The sequence below is a fragment of the Choloepus didactylus genome, chromosome 3 (assembly GCF_015220235.1).
Source record: "Choloepus didactylus isolate mChoDid1 chromosome 3, mChoDid1.pri, whole genome shotgun sequence".
Taxonomy (NCBI): domain Eukaryota; kingdom Metazoa; phylum Chordata; class Mammalia; order Pilosa; family Megalonychidae; genus Choloepus; species Choloepus didactylus.
Genome location: NC_051309.1, coordinates 206,197,599 through 206,220,302, shown reverse-complemented (window position 1 = coordinate 206,220,302; position 22,704 = coordinate 206,197,599). Strand labels below are relative to the sequence as shown.

Sequence of the window (22,704 nt, the reverse complement as noted above, 5' to 3'; positions counted from 1 at the left end):
TGAACCTCCCTCTCTTTAGAGGGAAACGGTGGATACCTCAGTAAAGGTGATGGCGGCAGCTCCTTCTTGAGTTGCCTGGGATGGGCCAGGCACTATGCCAGTTGCTTAACATGTATTATTATTATTTTATTCAAGCTCCACAACAACTCAGCAATATATATATTAACTTCCTATCACCAATGAAGAAATTGTACTAAAAAATTTAGGTATCTTCTAAACTAGAAATGGATGGACAAAAACCCTAGACTGTTAAGCACACACCATACTTGCTACTGTGTGAGGAGAGGGCTGATCATGTCTTACACCCATCTGAGTTTGAAGAAAACAAAAAATGGCCTGTTCTCCAGGATTCCTAATAACATTTAGTCTAATTACTATTCCTTTCTGCAGTATAATCCATGCCCTCACAAAACAGCAAATGCAGTTAACACTACACAGCATTGAAACTGCATACATTTTAATACACGTTATTTAATAGCAGCAAACACTTGGTGCTTACTATGCACCAGGCCCTGTGCTAGAGACTTTCTGCATTACCTCACATAATCCTCACAACCACCCTTGAGGTAAACAATTACTAAGGTCATTTTACCAAGAATGAACTTGGGACAGAAGAGGCGTAAAGTAACTTGTCCTAGTCACCAAGCTACCAAGGATTTGAACCTGGACAGTTTGATGACACATATTTAACTACTTTGCTCTAGTGCCTCAGTTTTAAAACAGACTGTTAAACTTTTGTCCTATATTTTTCCATCTGTGCTCATGATAAAACTAACACTCAAACTGGCAGCTTTAAGAGCATTTTTCCTGGACTATTTCTTTGGAAGAACTGTTCAAAGGCGTCTCACCCTCCCACTCCCCCTTACAGAACTAAACTTCCCAAAATGCTTTACGCTGTGACTCGAGCAATTCTGCCTGATTCAATGCCATAGTGACACATCCCTGAGTCCTGCCTTGGGTGACTGAAGATAATGGGCAGGCCAGCATTGCATCCTGACACGGAGATAGCAGCAGAAAACGCAGGCCAGCGTACACTGTCCTTATCACAGATGGAAAGGTGAGAGTGGGTACAAACTGTTCCAGCTATTTCCCGTCAGGCTATGTGACTAACTGGAGGTGCTCAGTACTTGGGCTCCAATGCAGATTGCTTAATTGTGCTACCAGCTGAAAGCTAAAAAGAGGATCCCCCATTCAACCAGAGTGAATGAGAACAGTGTTTCCCTCAAGTTTCTGCATTGTTTGAGGAGGAAGGCTGAAACATGAGCCAGTAGGTAGGCTCATCTCCACCTCTACTTGGTTCATAATGAACTCTGAGACACAAAAAGCCCTCTTTCCTGATCTCCTAACTATACCCATTACATTATTTAAGGCACATACAAAAGCAAATTAAGTTGGTCATTTGGATAATCAAAAGGGCAGAAAAATCAAGTAACACGGCATAAAGCCTTTGGGAGCTGGGCTTCTCTCAGCTAGAGTTTACTTGAACTGTTTCACTAGAGCTCTCAAGTCTTTGGGATCCTCAAGTTTCATCTGTTTTAAAATTACTTTTCCATAAAGCGCCCTTCATTTCCACAGCCTAAAATGAAGCCAAGGGAAAATGACGATTGCTAGGCTTGCGATTAAGAATCCAGAGTCAACCAGAAGCTTGACCTCCCATGGGGAGGTGAAAAGAGAAGAGGCATGCAGAGAAGGTGTCCTGACCAGCATTCACTACCCTTTGAAATTTGCCCTAGGGAAAAATAATTAAGGGCGTTCAAGCCCAGCAAACTCGATTGGCAATGTTTAAGCGCTGGTCTTGTAAAAAGGAAAGTGGACAGTTTCTCCTACAACTAGATAAACATAAATTGACTTCTCTGGTTGTAAACTTTTCATTTTTTATACACACACGTATATTGGTTTACATGGAGATTGTCAGCATACGAAGAAAACAGCAAAGGCCAAGGAATTCAGCCTCGTTAATAAACAACTCCAGAACTGGCTGAAGCTAGAGCAGGAAGTTGACTCTCTAAGGGTGGGGTGCCCACAGCAGGTAGGGGTTCACTCTAACACGGTAGCTGAGGACAGAAAAGGTACTACTATTTCTGTGCTACCCTCAAGGATTTTCCAGGAAAGATAAGAACTAAACTAGAGTTCAGCTCTGGAACAGCAAGTGCTAGAAGAATCAGAGGGCCCACCCCCCCCCACCCCCAGGAGTTGGGTGGTAAATAGCTATTCACCATCAGCCCCATTCAAATTGTAAGGCTGGCATAGAACACGTCTTTAGACAGGTTGCCCCTGATATGCAGCTTCCATTAAACTCTGTACTAGTGTCTTGCAAACCACCTTGAGAAAGTGTAATTACCATTATCATCGAGGGAATTTTCCTACCATACTTTAATAGGAAAAGGGGTTCAGAAAAATATATGAGAGAATTGTTTAACAGGAGTCCACACTATTACAAAAATCATCCTGTCCCTCTATTCAGAAAAATGTTTTGGTCATCAGAGCTGTGCTTCTGCAGCAGCTCTGTTAGGCTTAGTCAGATCAGTGCCAGGAATTCTGTGAACTCGTGTTCAAGCTGCCAAGATTCAAAAGAAATGTTGATAGTAAGTGTTTGCACAGATACCAGAGCTGGAGAACTAACAACTGCCAGCACACAACTCCAGCCACAATGGAGAGAGCAAAGCCAAATTTTCCAATTTGCCCCTCTTCCCGTAAAACTTAACAACAAAAAAAGGCTCTTACCTAGCTCTCCCCGGAGGTTAACAAGTTCTTGAGATAGGGTTTTGTGTTGTTTCACTGCTTCCTCCCGCTGTGGAAAACACATCAAGTTACTAATGTTTTCAAGAGGGTCCCTTTCAGTAAGGCACACATTTGTTATCACTAGGAAAACGAGACCTAGAATTGAGAAGCCAAGATATGAATCATTTAGGCTAACAGTTTGTGTTGTTAAAAAACACAGATGTCCCTTAGTTGTTAAGGAAATTAGTGTTTCAAAAATCTGTATTTTCTCAGGTCCTAGTGACACTTTCATTTGAGGCACTGAATGGCCTTTAAAAATATTTACTTTGAGACAACACTTCATTGCTGATCCATAGAACCTTCCAGCTAATGCATACTGTACTTAAGACATAATGCACTCTCTCCTCCAAGTTCAATGAAGGACTAATCAGCTCAAGATAAATATTTAATGTTCTAAACATAGGCTTACATGTACTTTGTCCTATATTCACAAATAAAAAAGTTTTGTAACAAGGCAATCTTTTACTTCTAAAAGAAAGACAAAAAGTTTTTTAAATAAAATTACAGTGAGACAATAATCCTCTAAAGACAAATTTAATTTTAATCAGTGACATACTTTCTAAGGATTAATATATTTTGGATCAGTCAAATCCTAAATAAATGTTAGAAAAACAAATCAAGGAAAACCAGGCAGCTGCTTCAGTATTAAAAAAGCCATTATCAACCTTGCGATAAAGAACAATTTTGAGGTTAGCGGTGACTCTCAGAAATCACTCATGCATGCATACTTATACAAATACAGTCATTAGATTAGTTTCTAAAGAGGTAGATTCCCTGGCACCAGGGCATAACTGAGGAGAACACAGAATTTCAAAGCTCTCTGACAATGCCCTCACTAGGCTCACCCAAGAAGTAGCTCTTGCTGCATCTTGAGCACGGTATTGCAGAGAACATGAGACTCAGCCTTTGCAGGCAAGAGCTGCTTGTCATTCAAAGCATTGCCCCCTAATTCCAGACATTCTTCCAGAAAAGCACTATAAACAAATACTGATTACCCTTGTTGCCGCACATGGAGAATGGAGGCACATTTTGCTGCTGGAGCAGCCCATTTTCCAGCTTCTGTCTCCAACTCCCCCGCCCCCTGCACTGTCCAAGAAGTGCACAGGTGGCCACGCCACCCACCAACCAGGTCTGTCTACATTCAAAGATCTACCAGGAGGAGCGCCATTGGCCGTCGGTTAGCCTTACTTCATGTCCTGCAGGTTACCGTATGCCTCAGACTCCTCTCTCCCCGCAGAAGCTGATACTGCAGCTTCTGCCTTTGGCAAGAGCAGCCTGCGATTACTTAAAGCCACAGCCCTTCATTTATGAAAAATGAGAGCCGGACATTAGACTGATCGATTGCCACTTAGTTAAATATCAGCTGGTACAGTGGAAAGAAAAACTGACCTTCTCCTTCATGGATAATGGAGTTATTTTTAGATTTGTGGGCCTTCTTATTCCCCTCTCTAATTGAGGTCATTAGATGATCACATTTACTAATAAAAAAGGGAAACGTGTTCTTTAAAACCTGTATATGAAATGAGGTTGTGAACTAGGTGTAGAACAATGAAAATGTAAGTGTTGTGACTTAGAATTTGAAATGGCATTAGAAAATGAGTGGTGTTTCTCTCAGAATTTAATTTGAATGCTAAGCACACAGACCACTCGTGTTCAAAAATAAGTAATGCTGATTTGAGAGTTGCAAGTCATATATACCTATATTATAAATTTTACTTTTTAATTTGTAATAGCCTCTCATTAAAGAGCTAAGGAAGTTAACTTTGAACACCAGCATTGTCATATGAACAGTTAATGGTGAGTGGAATTTAAGAAATACTTGCATTGGGTACATTTGGACCTTAATTATAATCTAAATGCTTGATTTTTAAAAAGTAGCTGTCAGTTGTTCTGAAATCACAAATCAGTGAGTCCAAGTTTTAAAAATTCACAAGTAATTGGTTTTCTAATATAGAGATTAAAGTTTGAGGAAAATCAACCTAGATAAAAATGGAAGAAAATCAAATAAAAATACGTGTTTATTTACCTCAATCTCATAAATGTAACCTTAATTCTGTTTGTTTAGTAATCTAGTTCAGGTAAGTCATCAGCAAGATTTGTCATTCAGGAGACTTTCAGAAGACAGCTTTACTAGATATACCCACAAGCAATCCTGTAACACATCCAGTGAACTTGCTTAAAATCCAGTCTTTCCAACAGTAGCTAGATTGCAAACATAAGCAAGAGCTGGAGACATAACTAAATCACTTCCCAAATTTGTGGAAACTAAAAGGAAGATGAAAAAATTAAGGGGTATAATTTCAAAAAGTAATTTTGTGAAAACTGTTATGGCCTATCACAAATGTATACCAGGTGATATTTCTTGCTTACTAAAGGGATTTTGGGACAAGCAATGTAGATACCCAAATGGACACTTTCCTCAACTCCACTACACTCAACTTTTCTATCTTCAATGCCTTAGAAGTCATTTAGCGTCTTCCAACCTCTACCCATAGCAGTACCAGGAAAACCTTGAGGCCATCTTTGACTCTTAATTCTTTGTCTGAACAGGATGTGTGAAAGTCAGTCAGTTCTCCTTTCCTAATGTGTCTGAATCCACCGCATTTTTTCTATTAGTGTCTACCCCAGCTCTGGTCTCCAACAACCTGGACCACAGAAAGCATCCCTTCACACCACCTTTCAGAGGGCTGTTAGATCATTCCATATTTCTTGCACACATAAACTCCTTTGCTCAAAAATAGCTTCCTATTGAGTGCATAAAAAATAAACATCACCCTAGTTCCACGGACCTCATTTAACTGGTTCCTGTTTAGACTCCCTACCCCCTTATGTCCAAAGTCCCAAGTGCCATGCATGCACATTCATCTTTTCTGGAAGGCCTGGTCTTCTTTACCTGACCCTTGGTCATTTTCCCAAAGCAGATGATCTCATCTAAGGGGAAGCAGCAGAGGATAATGGAATAACCGAGGGCTGCAGAGCCAGATAGTCTGGAGAGGAATTCCGCCCTATCACTCGCTAGCCTTGTGACCCCAGGCAAGCTTCTTAATTTCTGTTTCTCACCAAGAGAGCAGGAATAATGCCTACCCAAAAGGAGCTTTGTATGTGTTAGCTATGACCCTGTATGTGAAATGCCGACCACGGTGCCCATACCTTAACAGACTTACACTGAAAGTGTTAGTTCCTGCCCTGCTCTTCCTGGGAGCTTGCCCTTTAAATGCACTTATCCTTTACTTATAGAAGACAAAATGCACTTATCCTTTACTTATAGAAGACAAAATGAATTTTGTCAGTTGGATACTTATTTACTATTTCTTTTTATTCAGCTGCTTCTAGAGCAGTGATTCTGTCTTAGATGATAAATTCTTTATGGCCATTTAATTCTTTTCATACTACCACATGCAGAATTCCACACAATATGAAAAAAAGAGAGGTGGAAATCTGGATAGAAAAGTGCTTTTATTCTCATGCATTAAATGTATGAAGTGTACCAAAGGGAAAAGAAAAATACAACAAAAAAAAACCCAGATTCACCGTAATTTAATTAGGCGTCCTTAGGACACAGGCACTTAGTCTCTGGCTGTCGTCCCAACAGCGTGCCTGAATTTTGCTAGCTAATGAAGAGCATCAACATATACTGAGGATTTTGCAGAAAAGAGCCACGTCAGACGGCTCACCCAGGTATTATGTCTGACAGGTCTGACGTCTGGCATCCTCCCCATTACCAATGGAACACAGTGGCTTTGCAGCATGTCCTCCATTTTTGTTCTGAGATATTTTTACTTTTGGAGACATAATTCACCTTTGTTTAGGTGCTACTGAAGGTTAGATCCCACTTGCAAAAAGAAACTTGGAGGCACTCTGAAGAATTAATCAAAGGTCCTGTTGAAGCTTAACCTGCAACCCAGCCATGGACCCTTTTATGAAGAGACTGCGATTACTACCCTCAACCTGTCACATTCACTTTGGCTGTCTGTGCAAGGATAAACCAAGAATTGGAAAAACTAAAACTAACCTTAGTATGTCCTTTGAGAAACAGAAAGTATGGCATTAGTTTCCAGATACATGAGACATTTACTAGAACTTCTGCTGTATAATCAAATGATCTTCCACTAAAGTGGGAATGCTGTAGTTATTAAGTGATAGTTCCAGGATTTCCTATAATCAATCATTTCAGCAATAATATAATGCTCCAGAACTATTTAGAGAAGTTTAGGAATAAGGATACATACATACATACATGTATGTATGTAAGTAAGTATGTATAATACTTCTATAATGGGTATGAAAGAACCAACAGATAAAAATAAAATAAAATAAAACAACTGCTTAACTTTTCTGATTTTATTATTCCTTTCCAAAGGCTTTATAACAGCACCCTTTACACATTGAGCAATATGTAAACATTTGCTGATTGATTATAAAATAAAGAGAAAAGAACAAAGAACATTCACATAATGACTTCATGTTCATCTGACATCTGGGATTCCATCCTTTCTATCCATCCACCTGTTTGCTCAGGTATCACTCGGTATTTTATGTATAAGGCACTGCCATGGCTGCTGAGGTGGCCTCATAAGAGAACAAGACACAGATCCTGCTTTCAATGAGTTTCCTATCTTAAAAAGCAAAAACAAGTGCTAATGCTAACAGGTATCTATCCTATGAGGTAGAGAGTGAAAGAGAACTGGAAGTGCTCCTGGAGTCCAGGAGGAGGATAGAACATAGAGCTAGGAGGCCAAGGAAAGTCTGCATAAAAGGGGGCTGGGGTGGGGGTGGGTGGGTGGGGTTAAGCTGTATTTTAAGAAATTCAGAGGAGTCACAATGACACGGGTGCTAGCACCTAAATTTAGATGGAAGGTGAAAATTCACATACTGTGAAATTATCTCTGAAAATCATTAAGAGGTTGCCATGATGTAGACTGATAAGCATCTCAGTATTTTCAACACAGTGAGTTTGTCCTCTAGTGTTGGATCTACTTTTTAACAAACTGAGCACCGGATCAAGTATTTGGCTTGTGTTTAGGGGCCAGATTACATGGGGAGAAAAGTATCTTTAAACATTAAGATCACATATACTATGGAATGCTCTTAGGGACTGAGAATATGCCTGAGGGGGCAGCAGACTCAGGAATTCCATCTCACATCCACCCCTGGGCCTTTCTCACCGAGAGGGGTGGAGGTGTGGAAGGTGGGAATGCTGGTCTTTTAATTTGCATTATTACTTTGGTTGTCTGTATGATGAATCTATGCAAATTAAATGCAGTCGATGATATGATGCTACTATAAGAAAGATCTGGACATGTAGGTATTTGGTAGCCCGGTAATAGCATTTAAACAAAGGATGAAAAAATACAGGAAGTTTACGGGGAATTTTGAGTTTTTGGTGTCTCCCAGGACTGAGTTTACATTCTGGTCCTCCTCTTGCTAGTTGTCTACTGATGCTAGGCAAGTTACTTAGCTCCATGCCTCATTGTTCCAATCTGTGAATTCCAACTCATGTTTTTGGTGAAGATTTAATAAGGTAAGTAAGAATATCTGGTAATTAGTAAATATTCAATGAATTTTAATCCCCTCCTCCCTCTACCCCTCCTTCCCTAAGATATAGCTGGAGCATATGCACAGAAAGGGTAAGGCTAGAAACAGGCTGCCAAATTATAGAAAGCCTTTATTTCAAGTTACAAACCAGAGCCATCCAGAAGAAATAAAATGTGACCCACATGTATGATGATAAACTTCCTAGTATCTGCATTAAAAAAGTAAAAGAAATTAATTTTAATAATGTATTTTATTTAACCCAATATATCCAAAATAAAATTATTTCAACATATAATCAATATAAAAACTATTAATGAAATATTTTAAATCCTTTTTCTCATAGACAGTCTTCAAAACTTGAAAGTCTCATAGAAAGTCTCTCATAGAAAGTCTTTCAAAACTTGAAAAGTTTGTTTCATCATACAAACAAAACCAGATTGCATTTTATGCTTACATAGCATGTCTCCATTCAGACTAGCCACATTCCGAGGGCTCAACAGCTTCCTATAGCTTGTGCTACCTCCTGGACAGCATGGCTGCAGACAGTGGAGAACCACTGAAGGCTTTCATCAGCAGTGTGGGATGCTTTGGAAAGAGTAACTGTCAGCAGTGCTTGGGATGGACTATAGGGCAGAAAGAGTGCAAGCCTGAAGAATGGTTAAGAAGTGATTATCTCAATCTACTGGACAGTTATCCGGGGCCTGAATAAGGATGGCCTCAGTAGGAATGGCAGAAGGAAGGAATGGGAGGAAACACTGAGGGATGACAGCTGATAGGACTTGGTGAATGATTTCACATGGGGGATAAAGTAAAGTACCAGAGATGGGGTGTTGGGCTGGATATAGTAAAACAAAATAACTGGTTTCTCTCTAAAGAGAAAAACTAATTATTCTCTATCTCTGATATTATGTGGTTTCCAATTTAGCTCACTTAGTTATATAAACCAACTCTAGTTTCTTCCTTGACATAGTAAAGAAAAACAAAAATAATGCATACCACTGCAACTGAAGAATGATGTGTCTCTACCTCCACCTCAAAAATATATGGATCAAGCTGTAAAATAATCATCAAATATTGACCTAAACTTTCTACTAGTCTGGTAGCAACTCAAAAGCCCAGACCAAGGCTCATTCACCTTTGTTTCCTCCCCAGGCAGGCAATCTACGAAACGAACACAGGCTTGTTGGACTGAACAGAAGTACAGAACAATCAAATCGAAGTTGTCTTCTTTTGAGATGTTATGCATTTCAGTCTTTAAAACTGTGGTGGAAAATCTCTGAAGAGCTCAAGTTATACTCTCACTCCAGCTTTCCCCTTAGAAAACTGTAGTTTCTGTTGCTATGTCAGTAACATATGTTCATATAAACTTGGTTTTCTCTATGAATTTTAACCAGTTCCCACATTAACATCTCCAAGGAACATTAGAGAAGAGTAATTAAACAAAGAAAATCTGCTTTGCTTTTGTTGTGGTACAAATTATTTTGTGAATGGATGGAAATTCTGGAGTCCCCAGACATAATAACAGGAGTTATATCAAAAGTGTTCTTTGCCCTTATGAAGCTTGTTGCTTCAAGGAGAGGCTAAACCTGCTTATAATTGTGCTTAAGAGTCTCCCCCTGAGTGCCTCTTTGTTGCTCAGATGTGACCTTCTCTCTCTAACTAAGCCAACGCGGCAGGTGAATTCACTGACTTCCCCCCATGTGGGACCTAACTCCCAGGGGTGTAAATCTCCCTGGCAATGCAGGATATGACTCCCAGGGATGAGCCTGGACCCAGCATCGTGGGATTAAAAAAAATCTTCTTGACCAAAAGGGGGAAGCGAAATAAAGTTGCAGTGGCTGAGAGATTTCAAATGGAGTCAAGAGGTCACTCTGGAAGGCATTCTTATGTACTACATAGATATCCCTTTTTAGGTTTTAGGGTATTGGAACAGCTAGAAGAAATACCTGAAACTATCAAACTGCAACCCAGTAGCCATGATTCTTGAAGCCAATTGTATAACTATGTAGCTTACAAGGGGTGACAGTGTGATTGTGAAAGCCTTGTGGCTCACACTCCTTTATCCAGTGTATGGATGGATGAATAGAAACATGGGGACAAGAAACTAAATGAAAAATAGGGTGGGATTGGGAGGGGTGGTGATTTGGGTGTTTTTTGTTTTTTTTTTTTACTTTTATTTTTCATTTTTATTCTGATTCTTTCTGGTGTAAGGAAAATGATCAAAAATAGACTGGGGTGATGAATGCACAACTATATGATGGTACTGTGAACAGCTGATTGTACATCATGTATGACTGTATGGTATGTGAATATATCTCAACAAAACTGAATTTATTTTTTTAAAAAGTGTTCTTTGACCCATAAATATAATCGACATCATTTTTTTCAAAGCATTAGGCTAAGTGTGATACTGACAGCTACCACACAGAGGCCAAAAAAGTTAAGTGAAAAAATGTTGATGCTAATGTAAATCTGGAGGCATATGGACATATAATAGGCTGCCAATCTCACCAAGAGGCTCTAGGAGGGGAAAAGGAAGTACTGAGAGAATGCTTTCACCCCAAATTTCCAGCGACTGATTCAGTTGTCAAAAGCCTAACTGGACGAAGTATATCTGAGCTTTCTAAATCTTTAACAAATGCATTCAGAAGATGAGCATGCACTCTGTTTTTCCCACCTACTTCCAACCTCTATGAGAAGGACTATTTACAGCACACACATCCTTACCTCAGACAGCAGATGCTGAATCACAACTGTTAATGCTTCCAACTTGGTATTACCACAGGAGAGAAGCTGCTTGAGCTGCAGGATAAATCCACTTTGGTTTTCACATTTCGTTTTATACTGAGCCAATTCGAGTGTTTTTTCAGGGGACAGCACATCTGGAGATGTCTGGGTTTGAATGCATGAGCTTCTGGGATTCTTCTGCCTGCCCTTTTCAACTGCAAAAGGAATTAACACAGATGCTAAAATGTGTGATGTTAATCTTTATAATCACCACCCTATGAGTTTGAAAACAACTAGATAAACCAGAAAAAAGCATTTAAGTTACATGTATGTAAGGAAAGTATACAGATGAGAACTGGAAAAATCAAATATTTAGACGTTTGGAATTCATAAATACGGCAGTGGCTTTGGATCTGACTTGAAAAGATTTATGTGGGACAGTGAATTACGTACACAAAACAGATACAACAACTGAGAAACATGAAAATTAAGTGCAAAATGATGTTGATTTCATAGTTTCTAATTTCTGGTTAAGCTGGTACAAAAACCTGAAAGCAACTAGTACCCTAACTTTATATTTTGACCACATATGCTGGAAGAAAAACAAATGACTGAACTTTCAATGCCTTCCTCACCCCGTTTGTTTTCTACAAATTTATCATCCTTTCCCTGCTGACGGCCTGGTCATTAAAAAGATTTATATCGCAGATGAGTCATTTCCCAATATCTAATAAATTGTCACATGTTGAAAATCTATCTGCATTGCCCCTTATATTTAAGTTCAGTGTAAGAGCTCTACATTCTTGACCACACTGTTCTGTTTTCTGCTGAACATAAGTTTTGATGATTTTTCTCCAAGTAGTAATAATAGCTTAAGTTGTTTCTTAAAAGCACATGCTAAGACTCCAAATCCACCTAAGATGCCATATCAAGTGATTATTCACTTTCTATGCCATGGTGCCCTGGGAATTACTCATTTTAAATAAAAAACCATTTAGTTTTGAAACCATTCCAAATGTCTCAGTCACTTTAAACATCAAACAGAACTGGAAAAACAGGAAACAAACTGCGTGGCTTCTTGAAACAAGTACAAGAAAGAATCAAAACAAAACTAAGTCTGACAAAAGACACAAGAAACTATAAAAATAAACAATTATTTTCATAGGCATTCTCTACGGCATCCACATTCTGGCATAAACCTAAGATAACTTTACAAGCTGTTAGTAATTATTTTCTCTAATTTTGGGGGGAGAGGAAAATGACTGCCATAGTTGATTGAAGGAAAATAAACAGAGAAACCTCAGTGTTCATGTTCCAAGAAACAACAGCAAAATATACTCAAGGTATGCTTTAAGTTAAAAAAGAAAAAAAAAAGGCTCTCATTTTCTATTGTTGCTTCACATGGTTAAACAGCCCATGTTTGTATTAATACTTGAAAATTCTCAGCTTTGGAAAGACCAAAATAGTCACTGTGTTGTAAAAATACTTGGAGAGGGAAAGTGTTTACACATTGTTCTTTATTAGTAATTATTAACAGTTGTTCTTCAATAAATGCCACATCCACAGATGGAGAAAGTAACCAAGTAAATATTGTTACAATATTAAAGTCCTGAAGGAAGAATAATTTCATAGTCACTTAGAAAATAAATGAAAAAACTATCTAAATATTTGACAACTTGTCAAAATACCTGAGATTAGTAGTCCTTTATTTTATGTCATTTCCTAAAATGTTCTTGGAAATTATATTTGTCATATAGCACATAATAATAATAATAATAATAATAATAATAATAATAATAACAATAATGCAATGCTTTACTTTTCAGTGTCCTCAGTTTCACTTTCTTTTGGTTCTAGCAATCACCCTCAATAGGTAAAGTGAGGCTCGAGGAGGTGAAGGACTTTGCCCAGTTGTGGCCAACGTCTAAGGGACAGATTCAAAGCCAGAGCTCAAGCTTCTGCTGCCAACACACCACTGTTCACCATGGAGTGTGCATGGACACACATACATTCCCACAGATTTTGGCAAGTAGAAATGGGGTGACGAGGTAATATATTGCATACCTAAATATACTTACACAATAAACTTAGTGAAATGTTACATTAATAAATTTAAGCCCATTGCATTATTTGATGATAACTCTATTTCAATAAACCTATATGTAAACATCCGCATTTCTATACACACTTTATAATTTTCAACAATCAACGAAAAAAAAAAGTCCTTTAATCTTTTAACCATCCGGAATTTAGGGCAACATATGTAACTTTAAGTTCATTCTCCTGATTGATAACCTTGGTATATGTCCTACCAATAGATAACTTAAAATATTAATTTCCTTCCTGATACACTGCTTTATCATTTCTTGTATCGTTAATGTTTGATTCTCTTTCTAGAGGGTCTATGCTAGTCAATTTTATTATTTAACACAATGCTAACAGAGTCTTAGAACTGGCAGGTTGTAATTATTTCCAAAATCTGAGAGGTGAATCCTGTATATTGACATTTTTGGGGAACATATTCTTTAAGATTCTTGTCTACTAAGCATTCCAGATGCATTTATCAACTGGTCAGCTTCTAATAAGTTATTTCACAAGGAAATGTATGTTAAATTAAAGGCAAATTAACTTATTCAATTTTGTTTTTCACACTCAAATTCAGAATACAGGTGCTCTCATTACAGCAACAAATTTACATTTTTCTTCAAATTATCTTTTATACCAAAGTCGTGCAATAGCCAAGTATTTGTTTAGCTTCATTGTGAACACAACCTTTTTTCCTGTATTCAAGTCAGATATAAAAGCAACTGATTTACAAAATATCTTAAATGTTGCAACTCTAAGAATGCATTTACTATTGATATTGTTTAGCTAAATTCCTCAATTTAAGGTATAAATTATACTTTCCTTTATATTTATCTCTTTTCTTCATTGAACAAGTTCATTTCTAATATTATTTTAAAGATCCCTAGTCTTATTTTTTTCCTGTTTAAAGAGATTAACTCTAGTGTTTCTCAATAGCCATAAAGTAGATTTTAAAATAACATATTTATGTTACACTACATATCTATCAATACTTGTTTTTAATGTGTTTAAAAGAGTTGAATTTTGCCGACTTCCTTATCAGGCCTTTGAAACCATCATGATTTTTAAATTTTTTTTTTTTTTAAATGGCTTTTCTTATGCCATAACAGCTTCAGATTTCTGGTATAAAAGTGTCTTAACTTTTTCAGATATATCAATGCCATAGGAATAGAAACTAGACAGATAAAAGGTATTCTAAAGTATTTTTTTATACCATTTAACTATGGGGTAAATGTATCACCTATTCAAAAATTAAATAAAAATTAAAAGTAAGCAAATTTATTTTTTAAGGGCTGAAATAAATCCTGAGCACTTAAATCTCTATTATTACTTGGCCATCAAGAAGACAGTTAATTGTTTCTTCTATAGGGAATCTAGACAGGAATTCAGATAAAACAAGTTTTGTTATATGTGAATACTCAATAGATTTAAAATTAAGGAGAAAAGTAAAAAACTGAGGATATTATTATTCTAAGATTACATCTTCAAATTTTAATATAAAAGCAAATTAGCAAACAGACTGCCCTCTACTTAGAGCTAGAAACACATGTTAATACCTCACTCTTCTGTTCCATATACTGTGCTCCCTAAGGACAAAACCATACTACATGATGGCTGATGACTCAGTCCCACAGGATTCCAACCTGAAATTAGCATAATATGAACCAAAGTTTGTACTTTCGCTTTGTTTATCAGTTTGTTACAATTTTGATAATGCAGTTATATTTAAAAGTATAAAATATTTTATTATACCTATTAGCAGGACATGTCCTGATTTCAAAGAAAGAATCTAATCTGAAACCTTAAAATGAAATGTTAACTTCTCCATGGATTCAGATGTTTCTCAACAAGATAATTACCACTACAACCTCTGATCCATTCTAATGAAACCTCCGTTAGGAAAACAAAAGTCCTGCATAAAAGACACTTGCTCATTAAAAAACTGTGGTTAACACTTTGCTATCTTGTTTTTTTCTACTCAGAAACTTCAGTTTAATAAAATTTGAAACTAAAGAACTTATTCACCATCCTCCTAAAGAAATTACCTGGATAAAAAGGAAAAGGCCCATTTTTCAGGCTCAAGTCAATCAGAGCCTCATCTCAGAACTAAAATAATTTTTGAGAGAAAGACTTAACCAGTTACATAAGGATCACCACCACACACTAGCTGCTGAGGACACATCTATCCTAAGGCAAGGTAAGCCATGTTTACTGAGTGTTGGCCTTCCAAATTATTAAGAACTTGGGAGTTTGCCTTGGCTTCCATGAAATACAGAACAAAACAGTAATGTTTCGTAGTAAATAAATTTTGTAGTAAATAATTTTGCTAGTTTTTTCATACTCAATGACCTTTTCACTCACTCATCAAATATTTATCAAAATCAACGATGGTCTGGGCACTGCTGCAGGGGCTTGGAATGCAATAGTGAGCAAAACAGACATCTCTATTATAATGGAATTTACAGTATAATGGGGGTGGTGGGGCAAATAGTTTTTCTTTTTTTTTTTTTTAATTAAGTATGTAATTATAAACTGAGAAGAGAAACCAAAAAATATAGGATGACTAATCTGGGAGTCTGGGAAAGCTTCCCTGGAGAAGTGAAGTCTGAGCTGAGCTCTAAAGAATGAACAAGGGGTTGAGATGAAAACCATGGAAAAAGGGAATGAGGGACGAGGGCAAATAAGCATTCAGGGCAAAGGAAACAGCACATGCAAAACCTCCAAATCAGGCAGCAGCATGGACTATTTAGAAAATGGAAGGCCATTTGTAGATGGACCCTGGGGATGAAGAGGACAATGTCTTAAGAGACCAGTAGCGGCTGGACCTGTAGGACCTCATGGGCTGTGTAAAGGGCTTGCATCTTGATCCTATGAGCAAATGGGAGCCAGAGAGGGTTTAAATCAGGGATCACGTGTGCCTTACGGAGAAAAGGAAGGTGTTCACAAAAACCTACATAGATGAGTAGTTTGGAGGCGACTGCAGAAGTTCAGGTAAGAGAAGGCAGAAGCTTGGACTAGGGCAGTGGTAGCAGCAGTGGAGATGATCCCTCACTCCCTTTTATCAGTTGAGTTTTCTATTTTACTAATCTCAATTATCCCAGGCATGCTACATGATGCCTTAAATTCCTTTTGGAAGAAGGACTTGAAGAAATAGAAAAAATAAGTCAGCTGAATTGTTGGTCAGAATCTGATTTCTCGGTCTTTGGGAAATCTTCTGCCATATCAGTTCAGAACTTTGTTTCCAAACAGTGGATGATGATATTCCCAGAGATTTTCAGAGTAGCACAAGTCTGGGAATCCAGACTTTGAACAAAGGCAGGTCTGGACCCTCTGTCATTTCAAGAGGACTCGGTGGTCTCCCTACAGGTGGCCCCATAGTCTTCCTCAGCCCCACTGCATCGCAGCTCGTTAGGGCATCAGAATGCTGCAGGAATCCACAGTCAGGCAGATGCAGCCAAGGACTGTATCAGCACTGTAGATTATAAAAGCAGATTTTTTTTTGTGGTTTGGGTTACTAGACTCTCACACAATGTTGGCAGACTGTGAGTTATATAATTACAACCAGCTCAAGAATAAAAAATTTTAAGAAAATATAGGGAAAATGAAGTCAAAACAAACAAAATCTCACCATTATTTATCGTCTGTCAACAGGCACAGACTGTGGGAAGAAGCATTTTTCTATCTTGCTGAACGAAACACTGGCATAGGGAAAGGAAGGAGAACCTGTGTAGACAATTCTCCCCAGCAGAGCTCGTGGTGGCTTTTGCTGTGATTCAGGTGTCCCTGCCCTGGTGCCTGAGGGCAGGGGGAGGCCGTCTACAGGAGGGTGGTGCTATACATGGAAGAAGATACCAAGTGTCTCTGCTGGAACACTTGTCCTTAACGTTCATCTCTCCTGGCCAACTCTCAAATATCAAGTTCACTGTGTAAAGGTGACAATCATCGGGTGGTATGTGCTTTCCAGCAGATACTGCATTGAAAACTAATATTTGTGAGTAAATGCAGCCGAGAGGATGAACCAGGGGGCTAGGGAGGGGTCCCTGAATCTCCACCATTGGCCAGGCAGCTGATTCCCTTCTCTTTCTGCCGTAAGCTGGTCCTACACATCTAAAAGCAGTAACAGGGATGCCTATTGCTACACAAGTTCTTTCAGTGTTTCCTCAGCATTTGATGATGGGTCTTATCCTGGGATATTCCACAAAAATAAAGCATTAAAGTGCAAATTATTGGAAAATACATTTTCTAATAAGAGGGAGTCTCCAGGTATTAAATGATCATTCAAAGCACTAGTGTTCATTCACTACATGTCTATTGGATACGTCCCTGGGAAATTAGCCCTTGCTCTCAAGACACAATGGGAAATACACCATCGACAATGACAAAATGATTTCCTAATTGAGAACGGAATTATGTATACTGCACAGCGGGAGCAGGGGCAGAAAAGCACCTAGAACTGCGGCAATCAAGAAAGGTCTCCAAGAGACGGAGTTTGAATTGACATTTGCACATTTGGCAGCTGGATGAGCAGAGTAAGGACACTCCAGGAAGGAAAGACTAGAAAAGGCAACAAGGTACAAGAGCCTCTCAAGGCCCCTGCATCACAACAAAATTTAGATGAAGTAAAATGGAGTGGCTGGAAGTATAAGCAAGGCCAGAGGAAGCATGCCCTGCAAGGTTTGAAGTTGTAGGAGCAGACAGTGATGCTGAGCAGGTGACCAGAGGCTTAAAAGAAGCTTGACAGGAAGACCAGAAGCAGGGGGACCAGAGGGGAGCCACTGCAGTTGTCCAAGAAGAGAAATCCATGAGTCAGTGGCAGTGAGAACAGAAAGGAAAAGGTGAATGTGTTCATGAGGCAGGATAGGGGGCCTCCTGTTGGATCAAGAGGAATCCAGGATGAGTCACAGGTTTCCAGGTAGGAAATAACATGACAAGTAGATCAGCACGGGGGAGGGAGGGGGAGGGCAGAGACTGTGGGGAGGGGAGTTTGGGAGAGACATGTTGAGAAAGATGTTTGTGTCAGTTTGGATATATTATAACCCCCCAAAGCCACGTTCTTTAATGCAATCTTATGAGGCAGACCGACTAGTCTGTTGATTAGGGTGGAACTCTGATTAAATCATTTCCATGGAGGTGTGACCCCACCCACTCAGGATGGGTCTTGATTAGTTCAATGGAGTGTTTAAGAGAGAAGCTAAGAGCTGACACAGACCCAGACACTTGCTGACACTTGGAAGACACTTGGAGATGCAGACAGAAGGACATTTGGAGATGCTAAGCTAAGAGATGAAGCCCAGAGTTTGCCCCAGAGAATAAAGGAGAGGACCCCCAAACACTTACAGAGAAATGCCCTAGGAGAAAGAAGAAAGGATGTAGAGGAGCTGGGAGAGATGAGCCAAGACAGAAGCCCAGAGACATTTTGGAGAATGCCATTTTGAAACCAGAACCCAGGAACAAAGGACCAACAGACACCAGCCACGAGCCTTCTCAGTTGACAGAGGTGTTCCAGACACCATTGGCTGTTCTTCAGTGAAGGTATCCTCTTCTTGGACACTTGGTTTGGACACTTTCATAACCTTAGGTCTATAAATTTGTAACCAAATAAATCCCTTTTATAAAAGCCATTCCATTTCTGGTATTTTGCATAATGGCAGCATTAGCAAACTGGAATAGTGTCATATCATTTTCTAACACTCTGGTCTTCATTCTCCAAAAATAGTCTATTCTAAACTCACCTGCTCCATATGATTTCCAAATTTAATCACCTGCCGTTTAATTTTTGTGAGGCACAATCAGCTCTTTATTTCCCATTATCCAGAATACGTCTTCTAACACACAAGAGTATTAACACACACTTTCTATTGTATGAATTTAACAGTGAACCTGTGGTGACCCGGAGAATCTTAGCAAAATACTTTAAAATATTATCATTCATGTTGCCAATTATTAGTCTAAAATTGTATAAAGCCTTCTAGTGATTCTTTCATTATTTGTTTACTTTGAAAGAGTTAACAGTAATTGTAATTTTGGAGCCACATTCAATATTTTTCTATTTCTAGGCAGATATGGCATTTACTTAATATTGAACACTTCAAACTTAGCAAGCACAGTGCTTTGACTTTTTAGATTACCCAATCCAATTATCTGAGGAGACTTTGAGACACCTTAACATTTAAAATTTTTTCCTTACTCTATTGTTAAAATTTGTTGCAATGGATTGTATTATATGTAAAAGGGCTTTTTTATTATTTTAAAAGCAAGTTAGAGAATAAAAGGTATATTCTACAAAAACTTGTTTCAGGATAATTATGCTTACATGATATTCCCAGGGGGGAAAAAACAACCAACCAACAAACAAAAGATAGTCCAAAGTTGACCTTAAACATTTTCCATGTAGCTGGCAGGAACAAAGCAGATTTCTCATCTTCTCATGCACCTAAAATAAACTATTAACTATGAATAAAACTTAATAAAAATTCACTCCCTATTAGATGCTGACATATAGAAGTACTTGTAAGAAGGTGTGACCTCCCTCAATTAGATGGGCTTTCTAAATAATCTAAAAGTTCATCTTCACATATGAAGTTTATGGACTTGATTCAGGCCTAAAAGAGCATACCATAAAAAGGAACACATACAAAACATTTACAAGAAGCAATTTTAGGACTGTCATGTTGACTAGTTTGAAGGTACTAAATGAAATTATTTTTATTCTAATTATCTAATAAAAAATTCATTAAAGCATTAATCTTGATAGAAAAAAAGTCTCAATTTTAACTTCAACGTATAAAGGAACATGTATCTTTTGTTAAACCGCTTCAAATCTAATGGATAGGCCTTCTCTCAGAACATAAGGAAAGGGATAACATATATATCCACAAAGTTCCCACTGTTATAAATGAGGTGCTCTTTCACAAGACAGCAATCACTTACAATGGCTTTTTTCCTTTACTATTATAAAAATTAGAGAATATTTTCCTAAAATATTAAATACTAGTCTTCATATGGATCTCTGTTCCTTGATTTTACCGAGTTTAGCAGGTATCTACAAAACTGCTTCATATTACATTGCCTGTTTATACCAAATGGGTTTTTATTTCAGTAATGACAACATGCATCAACAGGGCATCCTTTTTAATTTAACACATGGAAGAACATGGTACCCAGAATGGCATTCTGCTACTGCTAAGAACTGAGCCCAAAATGAGAAGAAAAACTCTGCAAGGCTCCTTTTCCTGCAGTGCCTGCCTCTAGCACTTTTATTATTTTATAATTTTGAATGCTGTACATTATATCCTAAGCCAGCTCAGCCGATGTCACTGCTGTGCCAGTGAGGCCATGCTCCATGTCTCAAGATGAGGTCCCTAACCCTCCCAGCCATGTTGCAATCCCATGTCCTTTGTTAAGCAAGGCCCAGAAAAGCAGCAGGGCTGAATCCAGATGCCTGAGACATAAGAACTGAGTCGGGGGAAAAATCTCAAAAAGGCACCAATGTCGATCAAAATTCTCATTATTGTGAATTAAGGACAATACACTATCTTACAATAGAGACACAAATTAAAACAATTAATTAAAAACATATTCAGCATTAGGAATGTCTATAATACAAACAATGAATATAAAGAATCTCATTTTCAAAATACTAACCTGTTAAGAGAAAAGCAATTTAAAAGAGAGGTGCCTAACTAAATCCCAGGTGACCCAGGAGCAATAGGTAAAAGGCAAATCTCTCACCCAAAGGCAAGCTCTGCTAGCTTTAATTTTCCCCAGAGCTATAGAATTGCTTATGTTGATTCTGTAAAAAGGACCCTCAGGTGCTAAAATAATCTGAAGTATCACCTAAGACAAATACAGAAAAATGATGTTCAATACAAATAAAACCACACCTGTTGTCTTTTTACCTATGAAAACAAGCAATGTGCATATGCTAATAACAATAGTATTTAGTTCTAAAAATGCTTTAGAGCTAAAAGGGATCAAAATGCATATTGTTTCATTTATAGCGTAATTCTCTACTAACCAAACTCAACCAGAATATTCCAATTGTCTAATTAAATAAGCATTTACTACATACAGTACATCCTGCCATATTTTTCCATTTTTTTCCTCATGAAAAACACTGCCACATTTCCTATCCTGAATCAAACCCTGAATTATAATTTATGATTTACATTTCATTATTGTGTGAACCTACGAATTACAATAAAGCACACTTTAGTGCAGTAAAACTTTTGCTAAATGAATCCTGTAGTTTAAGGTGTACTGGGTAAAACTATTTGTCTCTTAAAACACCTAACTTTTAAAAACTTCTCATCAAAATATCTATTATGAATGAAAATTCATTTAACACTTCACCACCTTCTTAAATAGAATGCATAACTATGAAAGGGCATATTTTCATGTCACAGCAAAACCATGGCTACAAGACCTCCGGAGTGACAAGAGCTTATGTCAAAATGTTTTTAGCATAATGCCATTAATACCACCAATTGTTAGTAAATGCTAACAATGTGGCAAGACACCATCAAAATTTTCAGGACTGCTCTCAAGAAACCCAAAAAGAACTCTAGATTCATAGTAAGATAACAAAGGGGCGGTGGAAAGCTAAACCTCTCATGTTATTCTTGAATTTAGTTCTTTTGATTTCTTTTGTATTCTATGAATGGTTGAATTTTTCATCTTTACACACACATTCTAATATATATTGGTTTTTTTTTTTTTTTTTTTTTTAATCATCATTTTATTGAGATATATTCACATACCACGCAGTCATACAAAACAAATTGTACTTTCGATTGTTTACAGTACCATTACATAGTTGTACATTCATCACCTAAATCAATCCCTGACACCTTCATTAGCACACACACAAAAATAAGAATAATAATAATTAGAGTGAAAAAGAGCAATTGAAGTAAAAAAGAACACTGGGTACCTTTGTCTGTTTGTTTGCTTCCCCTACTTTTCTACACATCCATCCATAAACTAGACAAAGTGGAGTTTGGTCCTTATGGCATTCCCAATCCCACTGTCACCCCTCATAAGCTACATTTTTATACAACTGTCTTCGAGATTCATGGGTTCTGGGTTGTAGTTTAATAGTTTCAGGTATCCACCACCAGTTACCCCAATTCTTTAGAACCTAAAAAAGGTTGTCTAAAGTGTGCGTAAGAGTGCCCACCAGAGTGATCTCTCGGCTCGTTTTGGAATCTCTCTGCCACTGAAGCTTATTTCATTTCCTTTCATATCCCCCTTTTGGTCAAGAAGATGTTCTCCGTCCCACGATGCCGGGTCTACATTCCTCCCCGGGAGTCATATTCCACGTTGCCAGGGAGATTCACTTCCCTGGGTGTCTGATCCCACGTAGGGGGGAGGGCAGTGATTTCACCTTTCAAGTTGGCTTAGCCAGAGAGAGAGGGCCACATCTGAGCAACAAAGAGGCATTCAGGAGGAGACTCTTAGGCACAAATACAGGGAGGCCTAGCCTCTCCTTTGCAGCAACCGTCTTCCCAAGGGTAAAACTTATGGTAGAGGGCTCAACCCATCAAACCACCAGTCCCCTATGTCTGTGGTCATGTT

The 22,704-nt window shown here is 38.0% G+C and overlaps 1 protein-coding gene across 1 annotated transcript in view; it reads right to left on the bottom strand.

The window, feature by feature from the left end:
• The window catches only part of MTUS1 (microtubule associated scaffold protein 1), a 187,236-nt gene that overhangs the window by 26,581 nt on the left and 137,951 nt on the right, over positions 1 to 22,704 (bottom strand). Inside the window, 2 exon segments of the mRNA XM_037831225.1 lie at positions 2,725 to 2,791; positions 11,044 to 11,258. Coding sequence (XP_037687153.1) covers positions 2,725 to 2,791; positions 11,044 to 11,258 — 282 coding nt within the window.